We start from the raw sequence: 18681 nt of genomic DNA, 5'->3' as shown, positions 1-18681 counted from the left end.
TATGGAGGTTAGAGGACATGAAGAAAAGGTGTGTTTTGAACAGTTTTTGAAGCTGTTCAGTGGGTCTGAGTTTCTGATGTGAAGGGGGAGAGAGCTCAAAAGGGTGGGGGCAGCAATGGTGATGGCTCATCTCCCCAAGGTCCATCATTTAAAATGCTGAACTCTTATTATAAAATGTAAGTAATGTTGATGAGAGGTCAAAATCTAACCTATTCTTTTTTATCTATGGACTACTCCTTCCACTAAATCTATTGATAACCAACAGCAAGACATTTAAGGTTAAAAGAATACTTTGAAAAAATGAATCAACTGAACAAAAATCATGTATATGCATGCTTATGCAAAATAATATATTTGATGCTGTCATTATAATTTCTTAGTTATTAATTTGGGTTGTCTTTTATTATTTTTTATTTTATTTTATTATGTGTGTGTATATGTGTATGAATGTGTGGAGTTGATGGAGTCCCATCTTAGAGCTGGGAAAAGGGTCTTGGACTGGTTTTGGGTTTAGCCTATTTACACTTTGTTGCATTGTAGCATACCGGGATGGCGGTCTATTTTTGATGCTGATTATGCCGTCGATGGGTATGTGGGCATATCTGACAGCCCAATATATGCATGTATGAATGTGTATACAAGTATACACAAGTGCATGTGTTTGTATATACATATTCTTTTGTTGCTTGTTTGTGTCTGTGTTGAATTTATGTTATGGTTCTCAGAAAGAAGGTACATATAACACAATCTAAGCCCACTTATGTATTATTAAACTTCAAAGCTATAAACTACAACTAGTAATAATAATACTTACGTTTGAATGCACAAAATGCAATTCATTACTGTTCTGTTCTATAAGAATTTCCCACCAAGTAAAACAACATTCTTATTCAAACAGCTTCATCTAGTGGCCAACAGGAGTCAGTGCAAGTATAAATATAAAAGATAAATGCAAAATATAGAACTTATAACATTAATTCCGTTTAATTGCATTTCTTGGTTACAAAGTGCAACGAGACAATAACAATATGTTTTAAAAATTATAACAACGTAATGACTTCAGTGGTAAAATATTAGTAGACCAAAGCTGCTTTCATACAATGGTACAAAGTTAGCTACCATTCAGACATGTTACTGGGGAAGGTATAGTTTTAGGCCTGAGAGCCGTCTGCCACTCACAAGCATGATTCATATAAAGAGAGACTTCCACTTGCAAAGGCACTTCGGGGTTCTTTAAAAACAATTTTTTGTGTTCATGCATCGTCACCTCCACAGAGCAACAGTAAAGCCTTACGATAGTCCCCACTGGTGTCACTCTGCAACACATTTAGATCATATAATTATAAAATCATGAAAAGAGCTTAAAAGACAATTTTAGTAGTGTAGAAGTACAGGTGTTTACCTTAATCATGGAGTGCAGAGAGCAGGCAAACAGTCTCCTAAACTCCTTTCTGATGTCTATCATGTCCACCTCACTGCGAGTCACCATCACTCTGATCAGAGTAGCATCATCTGTCCCTGCCCCCTGACACACAAAAAGGCTGCCGTGAGCCATAATGTTGGCACTGTATATCATCAGCTCCTAGAAATACCATACTAAATAATGCTACTATTTAAAAACTTGCCTTCAAAGCATAGTACAGGGTTTCAGCAAAATAAGATGGAACACTCCTGGCACACTTTACTTTACAGAGAAGGAGAAGTAATGTCAGATTAAGTTTTCATTCTTCTACAAATCTAACCAAAATCTATTTTCTTACCAACAGCAAGAAGCAGGTCTCTAAGATGCCCTGATGTCTCCCTCTGAATGCTTTCCTCCATCTCAAATCCAGAGATTTTCATGTAGGCATCAAACACTGTAAAAAAGTAAGGCCTGGTTAATACATAGACTAGAGATATTATAGAAATACATGATAGTATATTTTATGACTGACAAAAGGTTTTCTGTCACCTTTCCTCAGGTGCTCTGCGCTACGGTTGCCCAGGATTGTCACAAAAGATTGCTCATCGGTGCCGTACTTTTCTTCTCCTGCCTTGAAGAGTGCCTAAATTCAGAAAAACGGTTGTTAATCTTCAACCAAACCTGATTTTTATTATACACCACTAGAGGGAGACAGAACATTGGATATTTTACTCCTACTAGCAAATGCATGTGATGGACACACTAGGACTCAGGACAAGGGCAGCATTCATACTGATGATTAAATGATTTGAACAAGCAATCTAACCTGAGCATCAGCCTCAATGTTTCCCTCCTGAATGCCACTCTGCCTGTTCCCCTAAGAACACACAGTAATATAAATGGTGACATTGCAAAAAAAAAAAAAAAAAAAAGGAAACCATAAAATCAGGTAGTAAATGTTACCTGCAGCAGAATGACCAGAAGTCTCTTGAAGTGTCCTGAAGTGTCTCCACAAATGTCCTCCTCCAGGTTGTCATCATACTCTGAGGAAGATTACAGTCATTATTTTAGAACCACTTAATCCATAGACCACAAGCATAAGTCTTGTGCAATGCTGCATGTTTTTCAAGAAGTGGTTTGTGTTGAAATCTTGTAGGCAAAATGAATGACTCAAGTTATAGACAATGAATGAATACTTGAATGATCACAGACATGTAATTTATGACGGGGAATCCATCCTTGTGGATTTAGCTGCCAACATCAATATTTATATGTTACAGACATAAGGATTCTCTCCTGATTTGAAGAATTTCCTTCCAACTGTCTCTGGCTGAACACAGGCCCCATGTTCTGACACTTTTGTGAAAAACTTTTTTTTAAAATTAAAAACAGAAAAGACATTGTACTGTCAGTTTTTGTTTCATGTGGATGGCCCAAGTAAATATGGAGATGTAACCATAAATCTGGCAATAGTGAAACTGCAAATTCTAAGAATGAATTCTGCCCTGCACTTCATGTTGATTTTAAACAATAGGGATTCTAGGATGTTGTGATGTCATGTGAACCCAGCCTATTCAGTTTTCCCCGTAGCCCTGATTATGCATAATACACATAAAGAATTAAATATATTATTTATTTGTGAAGTGATTTTATAGTACCCTTTCTGTATGCAGCCACTATGTCCTTCACTTGGTGGGCGGTTCTGGAGGCCAGGATCTCAACCAGCACTTTCTCATCGGTTCCAGCACCCTAGAGAGATGTGCAAATTCATTTTATAGTATGATGGAGGTTAGTTGCATATGGGAACATAGCATCTTACCTTGATGGCATCGCGAAGAGATGTGACATCATAGGCAAGAGGTGGGGTCATTAAAGCCACAATAAGGCTTTCAAATTTTCCCCCAAGCTCTCCTTTTAGGTCATCTATCAGATCCTAAACACAATACGACAAGTCTATATTCAGTCATCACTATTTTTGAAGTTGATTTTATTTAATTTTATTTTCAGATGTGCTTAGATGTTCAAAAGAAATCCGATCCAAGTAACCCGACATTGCATGTGCCAACCTTTCCAAAGAGGGTTTTGTAGGTTTTCTTGATCTCCTGCCTCTGGGTATTACTGCGAGCAGTCAACAACTGCAAGATGGCATCCTCATCCGTCCCTATGGCAACAATGCCCACAGTTACTTGACAACAGCTCATTTACAACACCAGGTGATGATTAAACTACAGCAAACAATACAAGGAAGTACATCTGCACGCTAAACTAACATGAAGGCTGGAAATGATAAAGGTCAGTGTGTTACCAGCTAAAAAGATAACACAGGAATAGTTGTTTTGCAGATGTTAAAACAACAATAGAAAGTTTATTGCCTATAAAAAGAAAGCTCAATCAAATATATTTATACACATTAAATACAAGCATAAAGTGAGGATCTCTACCAATATGTGTACGGTTAAATATATATACACTTTATTATCATTTTTGTCAATATTGTCTACCCCTAACCTACATGCACTGTTGTAGCTCAGCATATTTAAAAAGCTGATAATGTGTGATGTGCAAATTAGCCACAGTAAAAATATATATAGTTTTTATAACAATTAACATGTGATAAAACATTATATTAAGTCTAATTTAATGGCCTAAAATCGGTATATCCTTAACTTGAACTAATCTACATTTGAATTATACATAAACCAGAATAGAGGAATTAATGTTTATCTCTAAAAACACTCAGTAGTAAATAAACTTCTTCTATCAAACATAAGATAACGATTCACTTCCCATCGCCTCATATTATCCACTTGAGTCTACAGAACTCAGTAAATGTTATCTGTTTTAGTGTAATAAATATTTGTAGCATAAGATAATGAGCAGGCCTGGTCTAGACCCATATAATAATAATTCCACTGTGGTCTGTATTTGCGTTTGCTAACCCCGCTCTCGTGATGACTAACTGCAGTCTGGGTGTGGCTCCAGAAAGACTTAACTATATCTATTGTTTACAGAATATCCAATGAAGTGTTGTCTAATTGGTCGACTCTAGCTTTCCAACCGTGAATGACTCTGCCAGGTCCTATTACAACAGTTAGTATCTGAGCTCACCCAGCCCTTTCATAGCCTTGTGCAGGACCTCGGCGTCTGCACTAGCATTGAAGTTAGCGCTGGGTTTGACGGTCCCTCTGCTGGCCTGCAACACAAAAGCATACAATGAAATTTTAAATGCAGAGATAAAATTTTAAGTGACACAAAGTAGATGTTTGTTAGTGAGTACAGACAATCCTGTTGAAAAAAAAGTTGCTATTCGTACATGAATTCTCACACGTTAGAAGTAATGAAGGGCAGAAACTAGGCACGCTGCTGCTTGAATCTATTAACTTCCAGATGTTGCTTTGAAAACCGTTTGCACCCGAGGATACACACACATACTGTTTGGGTTATTTATAATAATACATACATATTTTTAAATATTAACGTATTACATAAATATTATTGTACAGCTGTTAGTCATAATGAATAAATAGACCAGTGTTTCCCACAGCACTTTATAGTTAAAGCGGCTGAGCACCTTGACAACAAGTGGCCCCCGCCTTGATTACGTCTCTCCAAACCATGTGAATCCTCACAAAACTACAGTCGTCGCACGGTATCTCCCCGCTCCTCACTTCTTCTCCGTGCACAGAATCCCCGCCCCCTTTTATTAGAGCAATTATTAGAAAAAATACAAAGCATATTAAAAATCCCAATTGGATTAAAAATATAGGTGGGGTCCATGACCTGTTTGTCTCTATGGAGATATTTAATGCCATAACGTGGAACATTGTTGGCAAAATAACATTTCCATTTGACAAAGCAGATGGAGGATCCTCCTAGTGTTGTCACGATACTAAAATTTCAAACTCAATTTCGATTCTAAGGAATAGACTCAGGCTCAGTACCGATTCTGATGCCAAGATGATAATAGACAATAGAAAGTGATTTTCAACATTAAATCGTTGTACTTTCTTTTATATTACCATGTGGTCTTATATCTGTGTAATCCCTCAGTGGTCGAGGTAGGTTCCACAGTGGTCCATGGGTGTATACTAGTCTATGTGCTCTTATACTTGTTCTGATACAGCTCAAGATCATTCTAAAGCTATTCAGGAAAGGTGCATTTCTGTCCTATGAATGTGACTTTAGTATCGATACTCGCTCAATACTAGTTTTAGTATCTGTTTTCAGTACTTTTGCCAACACTAGATCTGCCACCAGAAAAATTCAATACTGTATCCTATATACAGTACTTAATGACTTAAATAAATATAAGTATAAAGTATAATGTTACAGGTATACTATTATCAAACAGTCAAAACATGACCATTTCACACATTTTTGTTTTCCCCAATAAATCCCGATGTCCGTTTAATGCTTTTGCTTAAATTTGCATTTGTTTTTCTACTATAGCCCAGTCCCTCACTCTCAACCTTCCTTTTACACTAATCAACAATGAAACAGCAGAAGTGTCCTCTTGTTATTTCTGTGGCGAGATGCTTGGAGTTGGAAACCACTGGAATTTCTTTGGAATTTTGACTCTGGAAAGCCTGAAAAAAATGGTCAGTCTGCAAACAAATTTCACTTAACAAGAACTTTCTGTCCAGTCTTGCAGGAGGAATTCTCTAACACCAATGTGCGTTCATTAATTATAAGCTCACAAGGTAAACCAAATCCAATCAATGCAGTGAGCAAACAGCTGCACAATGGATAACTATCAGGAAACTAAAAACAATACAATTCCTATCATTTCAAGAAGAGTGGCCCAGTGTGCTTGTGTTACTAAGGCGAGTTGGGACATGATAAGAGGCTGGGATCTTGGGAGGGTGGTATGCCAGGATGCAATAAGCTAACACTGTTATCGCACTAGTTATGTATAAAATGAGTCTATGCACACTAATGTTCGACCTTACACCTATATATAAAAGCATGTGATTTGTGATCTTAACATTCCATATAATGTACATTTTCAGTGCAGCTTAGGCAATATTTTCAGGTCAGAGCACGAACCATCTAATCTTGTTCTGTCACATTTGATGCGATTTACATAGATGCTTGTTTTTTTATGCTTAGATTTAGTTACAGATAGCACATGGAATGTTTATGAAATATGTTTGAGTACTCATATCAAAATACCTGACATTCCAACACCTGTTAAGTAAAATTTAGTAAAATTAAATAAATGCATTTTTCCCCTCATTTAAATATTTGATCCCACTTTAACTCAAAGTTTTAAGTAGATTAAAAGGTGGACTGTGCAATTTTTTTCTGGGGGTACTACCATCAGCTTGGCTACATGGAGATGTCATTTTATCACATAAGGCATTTAACATCATTTTTATCTTCACAACTTCCTCTTATGAGGAATATGGGCTTTCCTCTGCACAGGTCTGATCTGTTTTTTGGCCAGGTGGCATCACTTGCTTTTCACCATGGATACATGTATAATGGCATAGTGTAAAACATACCAGGAAAAGTAGAGCATCTTCATGAGCCAAGCAGATGACAGACCCTTCGCCAGAAAAGTTACATAGCAACTGCAATCCAAAAAAAGCATGTATGTGCATGTATTTGCTGTATTTTTCCCCCCCAGTTTTAGTCTAGCTCACCAACAAAAATTATTTAAAGCCTGGTAGTATTGAAAATATATACTGTCTTACTATTTACATTGGTTCAAGTGAATGATTGGAAAAACAAATGTTTTTCACTGACCCTACTACGCTGATGTGGTGATTCCCCTTTAAGAGAGAGAGGCTGGCTCCAGTGGAAATATGTGTATAAACTCACAGAGGTGGAGAGACAGACAGAGACCCACCCGAATGGACTGAAGCCCATGCACACGATGAGTCATACACAAAACCTCCAACTTCCCCAAATGATCTACTCTTCCTCCCACTGGCAAACACGGTTTAACTTTTAACTCAGGTCAATATATTAAAAAAGTAGTAGCCTGTCCGGTAGTCGAAGTAGTAGCTCTGTGTAGTCAATATCACAAACTTTAAAGATGTAGGTTAGCTCAAACAAAAATGAAACTAAAGTTACGCTGGTAAGTTTGAATTGACAGAAGTGCTGAGGCGGAACAGACTTAAAATAATAGTGTCAGAATATTACAAGGGTTGACTCAAGTTTTACAACACATCACCATGTCACGAAACAGATTATGACTTTGAATTTATGGTAAGATGAAAAGGGGTTACATAACATTAAGTGGGCGTTGTCTGAGAGTGGAGGGGATAAAAACCCATCATGAGTCATATCTTATTAGCATAAATAACGGATTTTAGTATAGTTCTTTGCAAAGACAGTGTAAAAAGTAATCTACTCACCATTTTTTAAGTCAGTCTTGATGTCCGAAGAATGATAAGAAACAAGAAGTAAGTCTGCTGAACAAAAAGTTTGTTTTAGTTGTAGCGTGCTCAAACATGGGGTATGCACACACCGCTGAGGCAAAGTTTACAGTATAAACATCTTCTTAAAGCAAAATGCTCTATGACAAACTACTTTTTCTAGGTTAACACGTCTTTTTCAAATTTCGCATTAGAGGAAGCTAAAACAAACATAGACCCTGGGTGTCCCACACTCACCTGGCAGGATTCTGTGATCTCAGTGAGCTGAAGTTCCCTGGAGTAGTGGAAACTTACCGTGAGCAGTGGCTGTCACCCTGCGGAGCTGAGGTAGAAGCGGCACCGAGCGCAGACTGGAGGAAGAGGGACGGACGCACGGAGCCACCCGGGATAAAGAGCTGTTACGCGTGCGTGTGTCAGCCGGTCTGTGAGCGCGCGTGAGCCACACCCCGGAGCATGAGTTTAAAGAACTCTGGGAAATGTTGTTTCATTGGGCCGAGTTGCAGGCATTGAGTGTAGTGTTGGTACTGCAAAATAGTAGCATCATATTTACAAACGTTAGCCTTGATCTATAGGTATAGTTCAGCTAACTCTTATTTATTTAATGAACATTCTTTTAATTTTACATGTAACAAATGAACCTAAATCACAACAAATTATTGTTTGGGTGTAATAAACAAATTATTATTTTTTTGTTCAATACAATTTAACTAGAAGTCTCATTGTATTCAAGATCACAGCTACATGCACATGAAAATCTGATCATTATAGGATTTCTGGAGTTTGATGAAATGACATCCTATAGCTAGTGCAGTTCTTTTCATGGTCCCTCAGATGACTCACATTAGCTGTTTACATGTTATTTAGTAACCATACAAATTCAGAAATCTAATAATCAGATTTTGAGTGTAACTGCAGCCACTGACTCCTTGTTGTTAATTTTTCTAGTGTGAAAATTAGTCTAATAAGTATTATTTTTGCATTTATATTTCCCATGGTTAGTTCACTATGTGTTTTTGTATTCTCTGTTCTTTGTCACTGGAGTGCCACTAATTCTCTAGTTTCATAGTTGCTGAGTCAAAGACATATGACTAGGCTGTAGTTCAGTTTTAGATTTATTAAACACTGGCAACATTTTTAAAAAAATCAACAGGAAAACTACACTACTATACAACTTTACAGTTCAGCATTGAAAACACAGTTTTATATACATTTAGCCTATTGCTTGTAAAGACCAACATTACATCACAATTGTTATATTGTACAATATTTTCATCTTTCAATAATTGAGCATTATACAAACTATAATTAAAAAAAGATAAACAATATTTACAATTCAGCAGTACATTTCAGAGGTAACAAAGGTCATAAATTCATCCATAACAGTGCATTCCAGTATTAACTAGTTCACAGTGTATGAAGAGTCACTTTAGTCCACCTCCTCAATAGTGGGCCCCTGGGAGCTCCCCCGGGCGTCCTCTCTGCAGCTGCCTGTGGGGGGCACTCCCTGGTACAGCTTACTGATGATGGGCTTGCACACTTTCTCCAGCTCTTTCTGCTTGTGCTGGTATTCCTCCACCTCTGCCAGCTGGTTGTTGTCCAGCCAGCTCATGGTCTCCTCACACATGTCCAGCAGTTTCTTGCGGTCGTCCTGACTCAGTTTGCTGCTCACAGCCTCATCTTGCACACTGTCTTTCACAGTGAACACATAGGCCTCCAGAGCGTTCTTGGCACTGACTCTGTTCCTTTGGGCTTCGTCCTCAGCTTTGAACTTCTCTGCATCCAGCACCATCTCCTCGATCTCCCCTTTGCTCAGTCGGCCTTTATCATTGGTGATAGTGATCTTGTTCTCTTTGCCGGTGCTCTTGTCCACCGCTGACACGTTCAGGATGCCGTTGGAGTCGATGTCAAAGGTGACCTCGATTTGAGGGACCCCTCGGGGGGCAGGGAGGATCCCTGTCAGCTCAAGGCGGCCCAGCAGGTTGTTGTCTTTGGTCATGGCCCGCTCCCCTTCGTACACCTGGATCAGGACCCCCGGCTGGTTGTCGGAGTAGGTGCTGAAGGTCTGGGTCTGCTTGGTGGGAATGGTGGTGTTGCGTTTGATCAGGGCCGTCATGACCCCTCCAGCTGTCTCGATGCCCAAGGACAGAGGAGCTACATCCAGCAGCAGCAGGTCCTGGACATTCTCTGAAGTGTCCCCGGAGAGAATAGCAGCTTGAACGCCACATAGCTGTTCTGTTCTGTTGCCCTGGTCATTAGCTATTATTTCCACTTTTCCGTGTTGGAAGACCCCCCACACAGGAGTATGTGGTGCCCAGGTCAATGCCCACAGCTACTCCGTTTGCAGACATGCTGATTATATGACTGGAAAACTGCAAACAAAACAAAACTATTATATTAGTTATTTTGAATTGCTATTTAAACAAAATGTCATAAGTTGCAAGGCCTACATAAGTCTAAAATGTATTTGATTTCTATTTCAAACTGCATTAAAAGCTTAAATGGAGGGCTGTACATACCTTAGATAAATCTCTGAGAGTCTCTGGACGAGGTTTATATCATGTGTATTCAGCACCTTCGCAAATTCTTCTATTGCTCCTTTGCAGCTTTGCGTCTCAACTCTAGAGCTCATCATATTTATACTTTTTCCCTCTGAGTTCTGGCTGTATCTGGAAACATCCCGCCTCCTCTACGAATCTGTCCAATCACAGCACAGAGCGAGAGGACAGCGTAACAACGTAGGTACGTCCATGTGCGTGGCTCGAGCTGACATAAACCTGACAGCTGAGTTTTCCAGTACTTTCTAGATCCAGCGAGAAGCCCACGTAAACCTGGGGAGTGAGACACCAGCGGCTGTACGCACGACGAGGACCGGCAGTCAAACAAACAGTGGTTGACTCACTTCGATTCTCCATTGAACAAGTAATTAAGAAAAACGAAAACATAAAAACAGTAGGTTATCAGCCAGTTGGCCTATCCTAGTCCATTCTATAAGGCTACTTTAGTTTGAACTTTGATTTTTTTGCCCATCCTTTTGTAGTCAACAAAATATTAAATGGTTTGTTGCTACCATTATTGCTATTGCTGCTCTTAGTCTTCATGTCTGTCAGCTATCAATCGTCTTTAATTAGCTTTTTAATAAATAATTCAAATTGGAAGAGCTGTTTAAATAATGTATAATAGGTTAATTGTATCATCATTAAAAATAAGTGGACGCTAACATTGCTGGAATCCTACAGGTTATGGATAAAATGGCAACTTTACCGGGTTTATTATGAGGTCTTAGTCCCCATAATAATAATAATAATAATAATAATAATAATAATAATAATAATAATAATAATAGCTGTTTTTTTAGACTGCCTGTCTGACGGCTCAAACCATACACATCTTTGATAGTATTTAGTTGTATGTGTTTTAACAGGGAGAGAGAGATTTTGTGGCATTGGCCTATACTTTGGAATATAACAAGAATAGGTAGACCTATAATATGAATTTACGATTTTTGGTGGCAGGGCTACCAATAGAACACTAATAAGTGATGCCTTAGGTAATGGCGCCACCTATCGAACTCATCATGTCAGTATTGCTTGAAACTACCTTTTTCTTGTGTCTTGAAGATTTCGACCGTTTATGATTTGAAGTATACTGATGGCCACCCAAACTGAAATAGATTGTTGCAGATCACACACCTTTTTATCTCATCCCTGTGCTAATTCACTGAAATCATAAATTGTGCTTCAGGTTATTTTGTTTCTTTTTAATTTTTTAAACTTAAATAACATCTCTACAAAAATAACTAGGTCTAATTCAAAGAATATATAAATTATTATAAGAAAAGTCAGAATTGTTTTGGAGTTTGCTTTCTCACCAATTTCTCAACAGGTAAGAACATGAAGGAAAACAGCCTGAACAAACCGGTAGGCTTATTCCAATATCATGACAATGCTAGGCTTATGCAAACAATATACTTTTAAGGAACACAACTATTGTTTTTGATTAAGACTGAGCTTTGCATTGAACTTGCATAAATGCAGCTCAAAATTCGTGGCATGAAAACAATATTGGTATGCGCTGGGCCCTAATTCTACACAGCAGTGCAGTTTGGCTTACAAAGTCCTGTGAAGAGGAATGTAATGACCTCACTAGGCTTTATCCAGAAAAAGCAGCTGGACAAATGGCCAGTGCAATGGACACGCATCACAAACTGCAAGCATCCCAATTATTGAAAAGTAGGCTACTGGTTGGTAGCAGGCTAAGCATAGCCTATTTAATCCAATGATAAAGCTGTGGGTCTATTTTGAAATGATATTTTAACGTCTCAATAGGCTCTCTGTATTTTGTACACAGCTGAATATGACATCTTTGTATAAAGTATTCAAAAAGTATATGGATCCCTGGCAAATTAGCTATGGCTATAATAGGCTATACATAGGCCTAGGCATACAGGCTTGTGTTCTATAATGATAGACTGTATATATAGTCTATGGATATACCTTTATTATTAGGCTATATTTATTTTTTGGCAATTTGGCCTAGTTTAGAGTGATCAGACGTCCCTATTTACCCGGGACAGTCCCAGTTTTGAGCCCTGCGTCCCCTGTCCCAGCAGATTTATCCAAAACCAGTGATGTTCCAGGTGGCCCTATTTTTGACCACATTGATGCCTGCCAACAGTAAAAAGAGGAATAAATTGTCATTTGTTTAGGTAAAATACAGAAAAGCTGCCTAAAAATGACCAAAACACATAGAAAATGTGACTATACTGACTCAAATTAGTGCCGAGTGCGTACCAAGTTTCCTTAATTACGCACTCATTTCACAGTTTTATTATAACCAACCAACCCAAACCAGGGATCTCCCAGTTTTTTATTTTGAAAATCTAGTCATTGTAACCTAGCTGCCAAATAAAATTGAAGGAAAAAAAAGCTAGCATTGTGACAAATCCCTGGCCAAAAAAACATTGTGGTGAAAGTGGTGTTAGCTACAGTACTAATATAATCTTTATTTTGCTGATAAGTGATTGTGTTGCTGTGATTTGGTTGTCTCTTGCACTCGTAGATTGTATGTATAATCTTCTAATGACATATTATTTGAATGTTTTTTCTAGAGTGTGCACCCCTTGTGTCTGGGCACAGGTGGTATAATCCGACCCATAAGAACCGCTGCTGTCCACGCGCTCGCCTCACTGTAAAGAAATCGTTAGACAGGTTCTTTTACGTTTATCTAAAACTGATCAATACAATGGAGTGGACACCGATGGAAATCAACCCTGAGGTGAGCAGGATTTTATGTTGCTATATAATGCATTTAGAAATATAATATTTACCCTTTCTCTTTTTTTTCCCCAGATGCTGAACAAGGTGAGTAGCTAACTGGCGCTTAAACGACAGATATGAAATGACGCTAACAACTTCATAACGGTCGGTAAAATTTAGTTGGTCGATAAAAGTCGGTAAAATTGTTTGTTTTCCAACTTAGCATTTTTGCTTTTAACATTTCTGCAGCGATAGTGGCAGTTCGGTGGCTTATCAAACGTGATTACTTGACTTTTTAGACTTGATTTTTAAGCCCATGCAGCTGCACTAACGCTAGTTGGACATAACGTACATGTGAGTTGTCAAACCGTATCACAGCATCCACCTCTGGACCCAGGGTGTGGTCTTACGCTCTCACCACGCAGAATCTTTAAATGAGACATACAAGAACATACAAGACCTCCTAGTGATATCTGATAACCTACGAGGACTTATTCATTGATTTCTGTCTTCTGCGTTTCAGATGATGGATAAACTGGGCGTGGGCGGAAACTGGCGCTTTGTGGATGTGCTTGGACTGGAGGGCGATCAACTGTCCGCCGTGCCCAAACCATGCTGTGCCTTGATGCTGCTCTTCCCCTTGACACAACAGGTAGGACGGGGGCAGGGGGTGTGGAGGTGACGACACTTTCTTCTGGAAGTCACTGGAGGGTGGGGTGGGCACCAGAACGGCTCAGAACGGACTGTCTGACTCGGGTGGGGTGAGTTTAGTGTGCAGAGGAGGCAAGAGTAAGTTGAGGGGGTTTTGTCTTAAGGTAATGGTTGAGACTAGAGGGGAATATTACTTTCTTCTGTACTTGTCTTTTTTGTTTTACTGGCTTATTATTAGTTTGAATGATTCCCCTGGTTGATTTTCATGTAGATCTCTGAAGATTGTGTTGTCATCTAACAATTTTCTTTGGGTTTTTAAGTTGCTTAATACTAAACATGCTGTTTTCTGCACACTGCAACTTGGCAAGTGTATTTATCAGTAGTGACTCAGCATCTTATCCCCACAGCTCTTTTGTTTACCTTTTTACATGTTGTTGCTCATGTATCTCTATGGGCGTTTGGCACACCTGGCCACAATATTTTCCCAAGCTCTACTGGTTACATATGGAATGAAATTATGAAGTGAAACTAGACATTGGCTGGAAATGTAAAAATCTTGATGAAGTGAGCTTCGACTCTTAAAGCTAGAGCAAATACTCTATGCTGTGAGAAAGTGCATTCAATGAACCATAATCTCATACAAATACAATCCACTTTAGTGTTGCTTTTAAAAGTGTTTAAGGACATTAGACCTCTTGATATCTTTCCTTGCTAGTTGCTACTCTGCTTTAAAACCTTTTTATATAGAATTCATTTTAAGTTCTTTCAATTGTACAGTTAAGGAGCTTTACATATGTAGACCTATTTTTAAGGATTTGTTTAGTTTTGTGTGTACCGTTCCTTCCTTTAACAACTGATTATGGTTCTAATAGTTGACACAGACAGCTCTTCTTCATTCAGGTGGTAATCTGTCTACCTCTCTTGATTCTTTCCAGCATGAGTCCTTTAGGCAGCAGCAGGCAGACAAAGTGGCAGCTGACTCTGGGGTGTACTTCCTGAAGCAGACTGTGGGCAATTCCTGTGGCACCATCGCCCTGCTCCACTCCGTAGGCAACAACAAGGGCAAGATGACGTTCAGTAAGTGCATATATAACATTAGCAAAAGGGCTGTGTCATTGTGATATTCCTCCATTTTGGATCCTGTATCGGTTTTCTTTCTTGTCAGATGATAGCTCCGCCTTAAAGAAGTTTCTGGATGACACTGCTGGTATGTCTGCTGAGGACCGTGCCAAACAATTTGAGGGAAATCAGGTACAGAATTCTCTTCACAGATCTTTAGAGCTAAAAGTAAATGCATTCAATTTAAAATGGTAAGCCAGGAGATGGGTGCTGTTGCTATTTTAGCCACTTGGGGGCATCATGTGCTACAAATTAAACGTGAGTGTAATTGCTGTACCGTAGTAGTTGATTAGAATTGGACCCATTCTACATTAAGTGTAGAAGTACTTCCAAATGAGTAGATGAAAGGCAGCTGAAAAATATGTAAGAGAACTGAAACTGCTGTTTTATTTCTACAGGCGATCAAAGAAGCACACAATAATGTTGCTGCACAAGGACAGTGCAGGGTAAGTGTGATTTATAAATGATAGAATTATATTGGTTAAACATCCTCTGGATTTATTTTGTGCCTCTAAACCATTATGTCAATTTTACTATTGCAGCCTGAAGCTGATAAAGTCAACTTCCACTTTATTGCCTTTGTTAATGTGAATGGAGAACTTTTTGAATTTGGTAAGTGTACTGTGGATAGAGTAAATGATATGAACAAAATATGTCTGCTTTGTACTTGCCATGCTCTTATGTTAGTATATTTTATTTTTTAGATGGAAGAATGGATGGAGCAGTGAGCCATGGGGCTACCAATGATGACACTTTTGTAAAGGTATGTAGAATATTGCACCATTTCCTATGTTTAGTTTTCAGCAGAAATAATTGAATAAAATTTTTGTAAGCATTTCTGTTTTGGATCCATGAATAAAAACAACTCTTGTTCATTTGTAGGATGCTGCGAAAGTGTGCCGGGGCTTTGTGGAAAGGGAAAAAGGTGAAGTCCGGTTCTCTGCTGTGGCTCTCTGTCAAAGTTAAGCACCATTTAAAAAAAAAAAAAAAAAACGAATGGAATGCCCATGCCCTGAAGCATTTAGATGTCCTGTCACCTGTACACATGCACTATGCACTGTAAAGGGCATTTGTTTCCACCAATTGTCCTGTGTTGAACAAAGCATTCTTGAGCATATAATGTGTTCACTGTTATACCTTTTTGTGTTTAAGCCTTATGTATGTTCAGCAGTGACCAACACTGCGTGTTTATGTTTAGCACTTTTGTACGTCTGCATCTGTGGTAAATGGATGCTTAAATGCCTTGTGAGCCAACCAGTTTAAAGTTGGTTTGTGGTACATGATTCTACTGATAATCCTGGATAGTTCTTGAATGACTGTTGTGAGTTGAGGGCCAAATTATTTGTGCACAAGTCTCCACTATTAACATGCGCACACATTTTCCAAATCTTCATGTACCAATGATAGAAATGGTTGGAATTTGCTCAAAGCAATCAGTTGGACATTGATTGTAAACCCACAATACAATTTGGGTAAGTTAGACTTGAAATTGACGATTGCCCGTAATGTTGAAAAACTGCTTGTTTAAATGTTGCTGAAAATTGTTGAAATAAATCATTCAAGTTGAAATTTCAATGTTTAGAAATTTTTAATTTCTGCGTAGGCCTGCTTGAACCAGTGGTTTGCGTGTTTAAATCTATGTATGGTCATTGTTGGGTAGATATTGGGGTAACCAGGAGCCCACTCCTCTCTCACCAGTCCGGTCGCTCGACCTCCCCCGCTCAGATTCCTGCCTGCGCGTTCACGTGTCCTAAACAGCGCGGGAGGGCGGCGGTGGTGGTAGTGTGCAGTACACGGTGCAGTAACAGCCACAGCAGGTCCAGTGGTGGCTGAGCGAGCGCAGCCTCTCACTACAGCCCACTCGGGATATTTTTAGCGGCTGCTTCGTGTTGCAGTGTTCAGATCTTGTCCATCGTTCGGAGCGGGGCTGGGGACGCACGGGCTCGTCGGTAAACGCTGCACGCGGACTTGTTTGAGTGAACGGCCAAAAGGATAACGGGACTGACAGCGCGGGGAGGGGAGCGTTACCTCGCTTCATCACGTATCGCATATCCTGCTCCACCAGTGTCCAGCACTTTCGCGGGCTGATAGCTGTCTGGAGGGGCCTGTCCGGACATGGCTACCCAAGAAAACGGCACCCCCCAGGAAGAGCAGGGGCCATCGGAGCACAGCCACCCCGAGCCAGCGTGCCTAGAGGCTCAGAAATGGATAGAGGTGAGTTCAATGACCGATGAATGAGACTGTGGGGCCTGCTGCTGTAGAATGAGGGAACAAATGGGTCAGGCGGTAACACGCTGTGAATGTGGGACAAAAATACACCCCATGCAGCACTGGTGCACCGTCACCTGTTGGGGGACCATGCAGTCTCGGGTTACAAGTGAGAGTAGGACAACCGCGAGCCTGGCGTGTGTGTGGCTGCAAAAGTTGGGGATCTGTTGGGCCTTATTGCAACGACCCACACAACCGTGTCTTTGATGTTGGAGTACTTATAATACAACCACATGTGAACGTAAAAAACGCGAACCCCTTGTTTACGATTTGAGGACGCGAGCTTGTTTTGCAAGAGCAGGAACGCCCCCAATTGGCGCGAGGGGATTCCGGTTGCCATAGTTATCAAACCCTTCCACCAATCTCCTGCATGCAGGGAAGAGATGCTGTAACGTGTAGTTGATTACATTGATGAGATTATCATTTATGGTTGAGAGCATTGCTTCTTCTATCTCTGCTAAAGCTCTAAGCCTGACCAGTATGATACATGGTAGTGCTGACCTATTTTACTGGATATGCCATGTTCTGTTTTCATTTTGGACTAGTCTTTACGCATCGGTTGCAGACCCCTGCTTTAGCCTATATAAAGTCTGAGAGATGAAATAAATATATACATGATTTGACTTAACAGTTAAATGTTTTATTGTCATTCTCCCTGTTTGGTTTCAGTGGTGCAAAGGCCAACCAAGGACAAGGTTGATAGAAGTAATTTAATTTTATTCACATGCTTAACTTTTGGACTACAGGTGTTACAGACTGGAGGAACAGGTTCAAAACTGTTGATATGATACACAACATAACTCAGACAGCCTATATGCCAAATGTTTCAAAAATATTTCCTGGATCCTTTACTCCCTTATCGTGAGAAATCAAATTGCGTTACCCCAAACAGAGGAACAAAGATGTTTATTTGGACTATTTTCAACTGAGTGATACTACCTAACTTGCCTACCCAATCAGTTGTATCAAAAGGCTTGTTGAGTGAATCAAACATGTTATTCACTGATTATCTCCTAGTTATCTAACTCATCTGACAAAGTTCAGTTGTAACCAATCCATCGACGTAGATATTCTGGACTTAGATTAGAGAGAAAAAAACTGTGTTAAACATGTATTAAAAATGTATGAGCTTAAATTCCTTCCTGTGAAGATTAGCAGACCATTTAGGCAACTTCTCCGGTATTAATACGTTCAGTTCATTTCCCAACAGCAGCCATCTTTTGAATAATTGATACCCATGTGTAAAAAGTTGACATATCACTTTTCAGTTTGAGCAACAAGTATTTCAGGTGCAAGTTGTTTGAGAAAACATGGGTAAATATCATACAAAGCAGCCTAATTTTGCTATTTCACTTGACCTGTGATGATATCAAATTCTGCATATTGCTGAAGAAAATATAAGCGATAAACGATAATATAATGCTGAAACTTATTTACATCAAGCAAGCAAAAAAAAAAAAAAAAATCTAAATGTACAAATTAGTTCAAAAACATGAGTTGTAATAAATAAATGAATGAAACAATAGTAGTTAATTTGTATATATTTGGTCATGGAAGTATTTTATTTACAGCTCAAATCTCATTGTACTACAGAAAAGTAATA

The 18681-nt window shown here is 39.2% G+C and overlaps 4 protein-coding genes across 11 annotated transcripts in view; 2 read left to right on the top strand and 2 right to left on the bottom strand.

Annotated features, from left to right (window-relative positions):
• Positions 1 to 965: 965 nt before the first annotated feature.
• On the bottom strand, positions 966 to 8219 carry anxa5b (annexin A5b). 7 transcript variants are annotated; one of them, XM_055158223.1, is made up of 14 exons: positions 8080 to 8219; positions 7765 to 7818; positions 6907 to 6975; positions 4511 to 4595; positions 3469 to 3563; positions 3222 to 3335; positions 3061 to 3151; positions 2366 to 2445; positions 2229 to 2279; positions 1952 to 2045; positions 1761 to 1856; positions 1626 to 1684; positions 1403 to 1525; positions 966 to 1316 (listed from the first exon to the last, which is right to left on the bottom strand). In XM_055158223.1, the coding sequence occupies exons 2-14, from the start codon at positions 7765 to 7767 to the stop codon at positions 1254 to 1256; spliced, it is 1023 nt and encodes a 340-aa protein (XP_055014198.1). In that variant the 5' UTR covers positions 7768 to 7818; positions 8080 to 8219; the 3' UTR covers positions 966 to 1253. The 7 variants fall into 7 exon arrangements, with proteins under 7 accessions (XP_055014198.1, XP_055014197.1, XP_055014199.1 ...); XM_055158222.1 differs by having other exon boundaries at positions 8023 to 8182; XM_055158224.1 differs by having other exon boundaries at positions 7765 to 7821; positions 8023 to 8167.
• Positions 8220 to 8879: 660 nt separating this feature from the next.
• Positions 8880 to 10564, bottom strand: LOC110167569 (heat shock 70 kDa protein 1-like). Its single transcript, XM_055158566.1, has 2 exons — positions 10302 to 10564; positions 8880 to 10154 (listed from the first exon to the last, which is right to left on the bottom strand). Exon 2 carries the CDS (start codon positions 9896 to 9898, stop codon positions 9212 to 9214), a length of 687 nt encoding a protein of 228 aa, XP_055014541.1. The 5' UTR covers positions 9899 to 10154; positions 10302 to 10564; the 3' UTR covers positions 8880 to 9211.
• Positions 10565 to 10568: 4 nt separating this feature from the next.
• Positions 10569 to 16385, top strand: uchl1 (ubiquitin carboxyl-terminal esterase L1 (ubiquitin thiolesterase)). 2 transcript variants are annotated; one of them, XM_020932974.2, is made up of 10 exons: positions 10569 to 10704; positions 12893 to 13059; positions 13134 to 13145; positions 13564 to 13692; positions 14627 to 14768; positions 14857 to 14942; positions 15209 to 15256; positions 15353 to 15422; positions 15515 to 15573; positions 15693 to 16385. In XM_020932974.2, exons 2-10 carry the CDS (start codon positions 13027 to 13029, stop codon positions 15774 to 15776), a joined length of 663 nt encoding a protein of 220 aa, XP_020788633.2. In that variant the 5' UTR covers positions 10569 to 10704; positions 12893 to 13026; the 3' UTR covers positions 15777 to 16385. The 2 variants fall into 2 exon arrangements, with proteins under 2 accessions (XP_020788633.2, XP_055014542.1); XM_055158567.1 differs by lacking the exon at positions 13134 to 13145.
• A 193-nt stretch (positions 16386 to 16578) lies between these two features.
• LOC110167568 (LIM and calponin homology domains-containing protein 1-like) overlaps positions 16579 to 18681 on the top strand; it is a 34488-nt gene continuing 32385 nt past the window's right edge. Inside the window, exon 1 of the mRNA XM_055158620.1 lies at positions 16579 to 17024. Coding sequence (XP_055014595.1) covers positions 16926 to 17024 — 99 coding nt within the window. The 5' untranslated portion in view covers positions 16579 to 16925. The remainder of the gene's footprint in view (positions 17025 to 18681) is intronic.

This window comes from Boleophthalmus pectinirostris, unplaced genomic scaffold (genome assembly GCF_026225935.1).
Source record: "Boleophthalmus pectinirostris isolate CB_2022bp ecotype Guang Dong unplaced genomic scaffold, ASM2622593v1 HiC_scaffold_22, whole genome shotgun sequence".
Classification (NCBI taxonomy): domain Eukaryota; kingdom Metazoa; phylum Chordata; class Actinopteri; order Gobiiformes; family Gobiidae; genus Boleophthalmus; species Boleophthalmus pectinirostris.
The sequence above is the reverse complement of the archived record's forward strand: the minus strand, read 5'-3'. Positions and strand labels throughout refer to the sequence as shown.

Excerpts from the sequence above, each read along its gene's own strand:
- anxa5b (XM_055158223.1), bottom strand. Across the intron at positions 3,336-3,468 it reads ACAAAACCCTCTTTGGAAAG|GATCTGATAGATGACCTAAA; the intron begins GTTGGCACATGC and ends TATTGTGTTTAG. Across the intron at positions 1,317-1,402 it reads CTCTGCACTCCATGATTAAG|AGTGACACCAGTGGGGACTA; the intron begins GTAAACACCTGT and ends AATGTGTTGCAG.
- LOC110167569 (XM_055158566.1), bottom strand. The coding sequence starts at position 9,898 with ATGACGGCCCTGATCAAACGCAACACCACCATTCCCACCAAGCAGACC.
- uchl1 (XM_020932974.2), top strand. The coding sequence starts at position 13,027 with ATGGAGTGGACACCGATGGAAATCAACCCTGAG. Across the intron at positions 15,257-15,352 it reads CTGCACAAGGACAGTGCAGG|CCTGAAGCTGATAAAGTCAA; the intron begins GTAAGTGTGATT and ends TTACTATTGCAG. Across the intron at positions 15,423-15,514 it reads TGGAGAACTTTTTGAATTTG|ATGGAAGAATGGATGGAGCA; the intron begins GTAAGTGTACTG and ends TTTATTTTTTAG.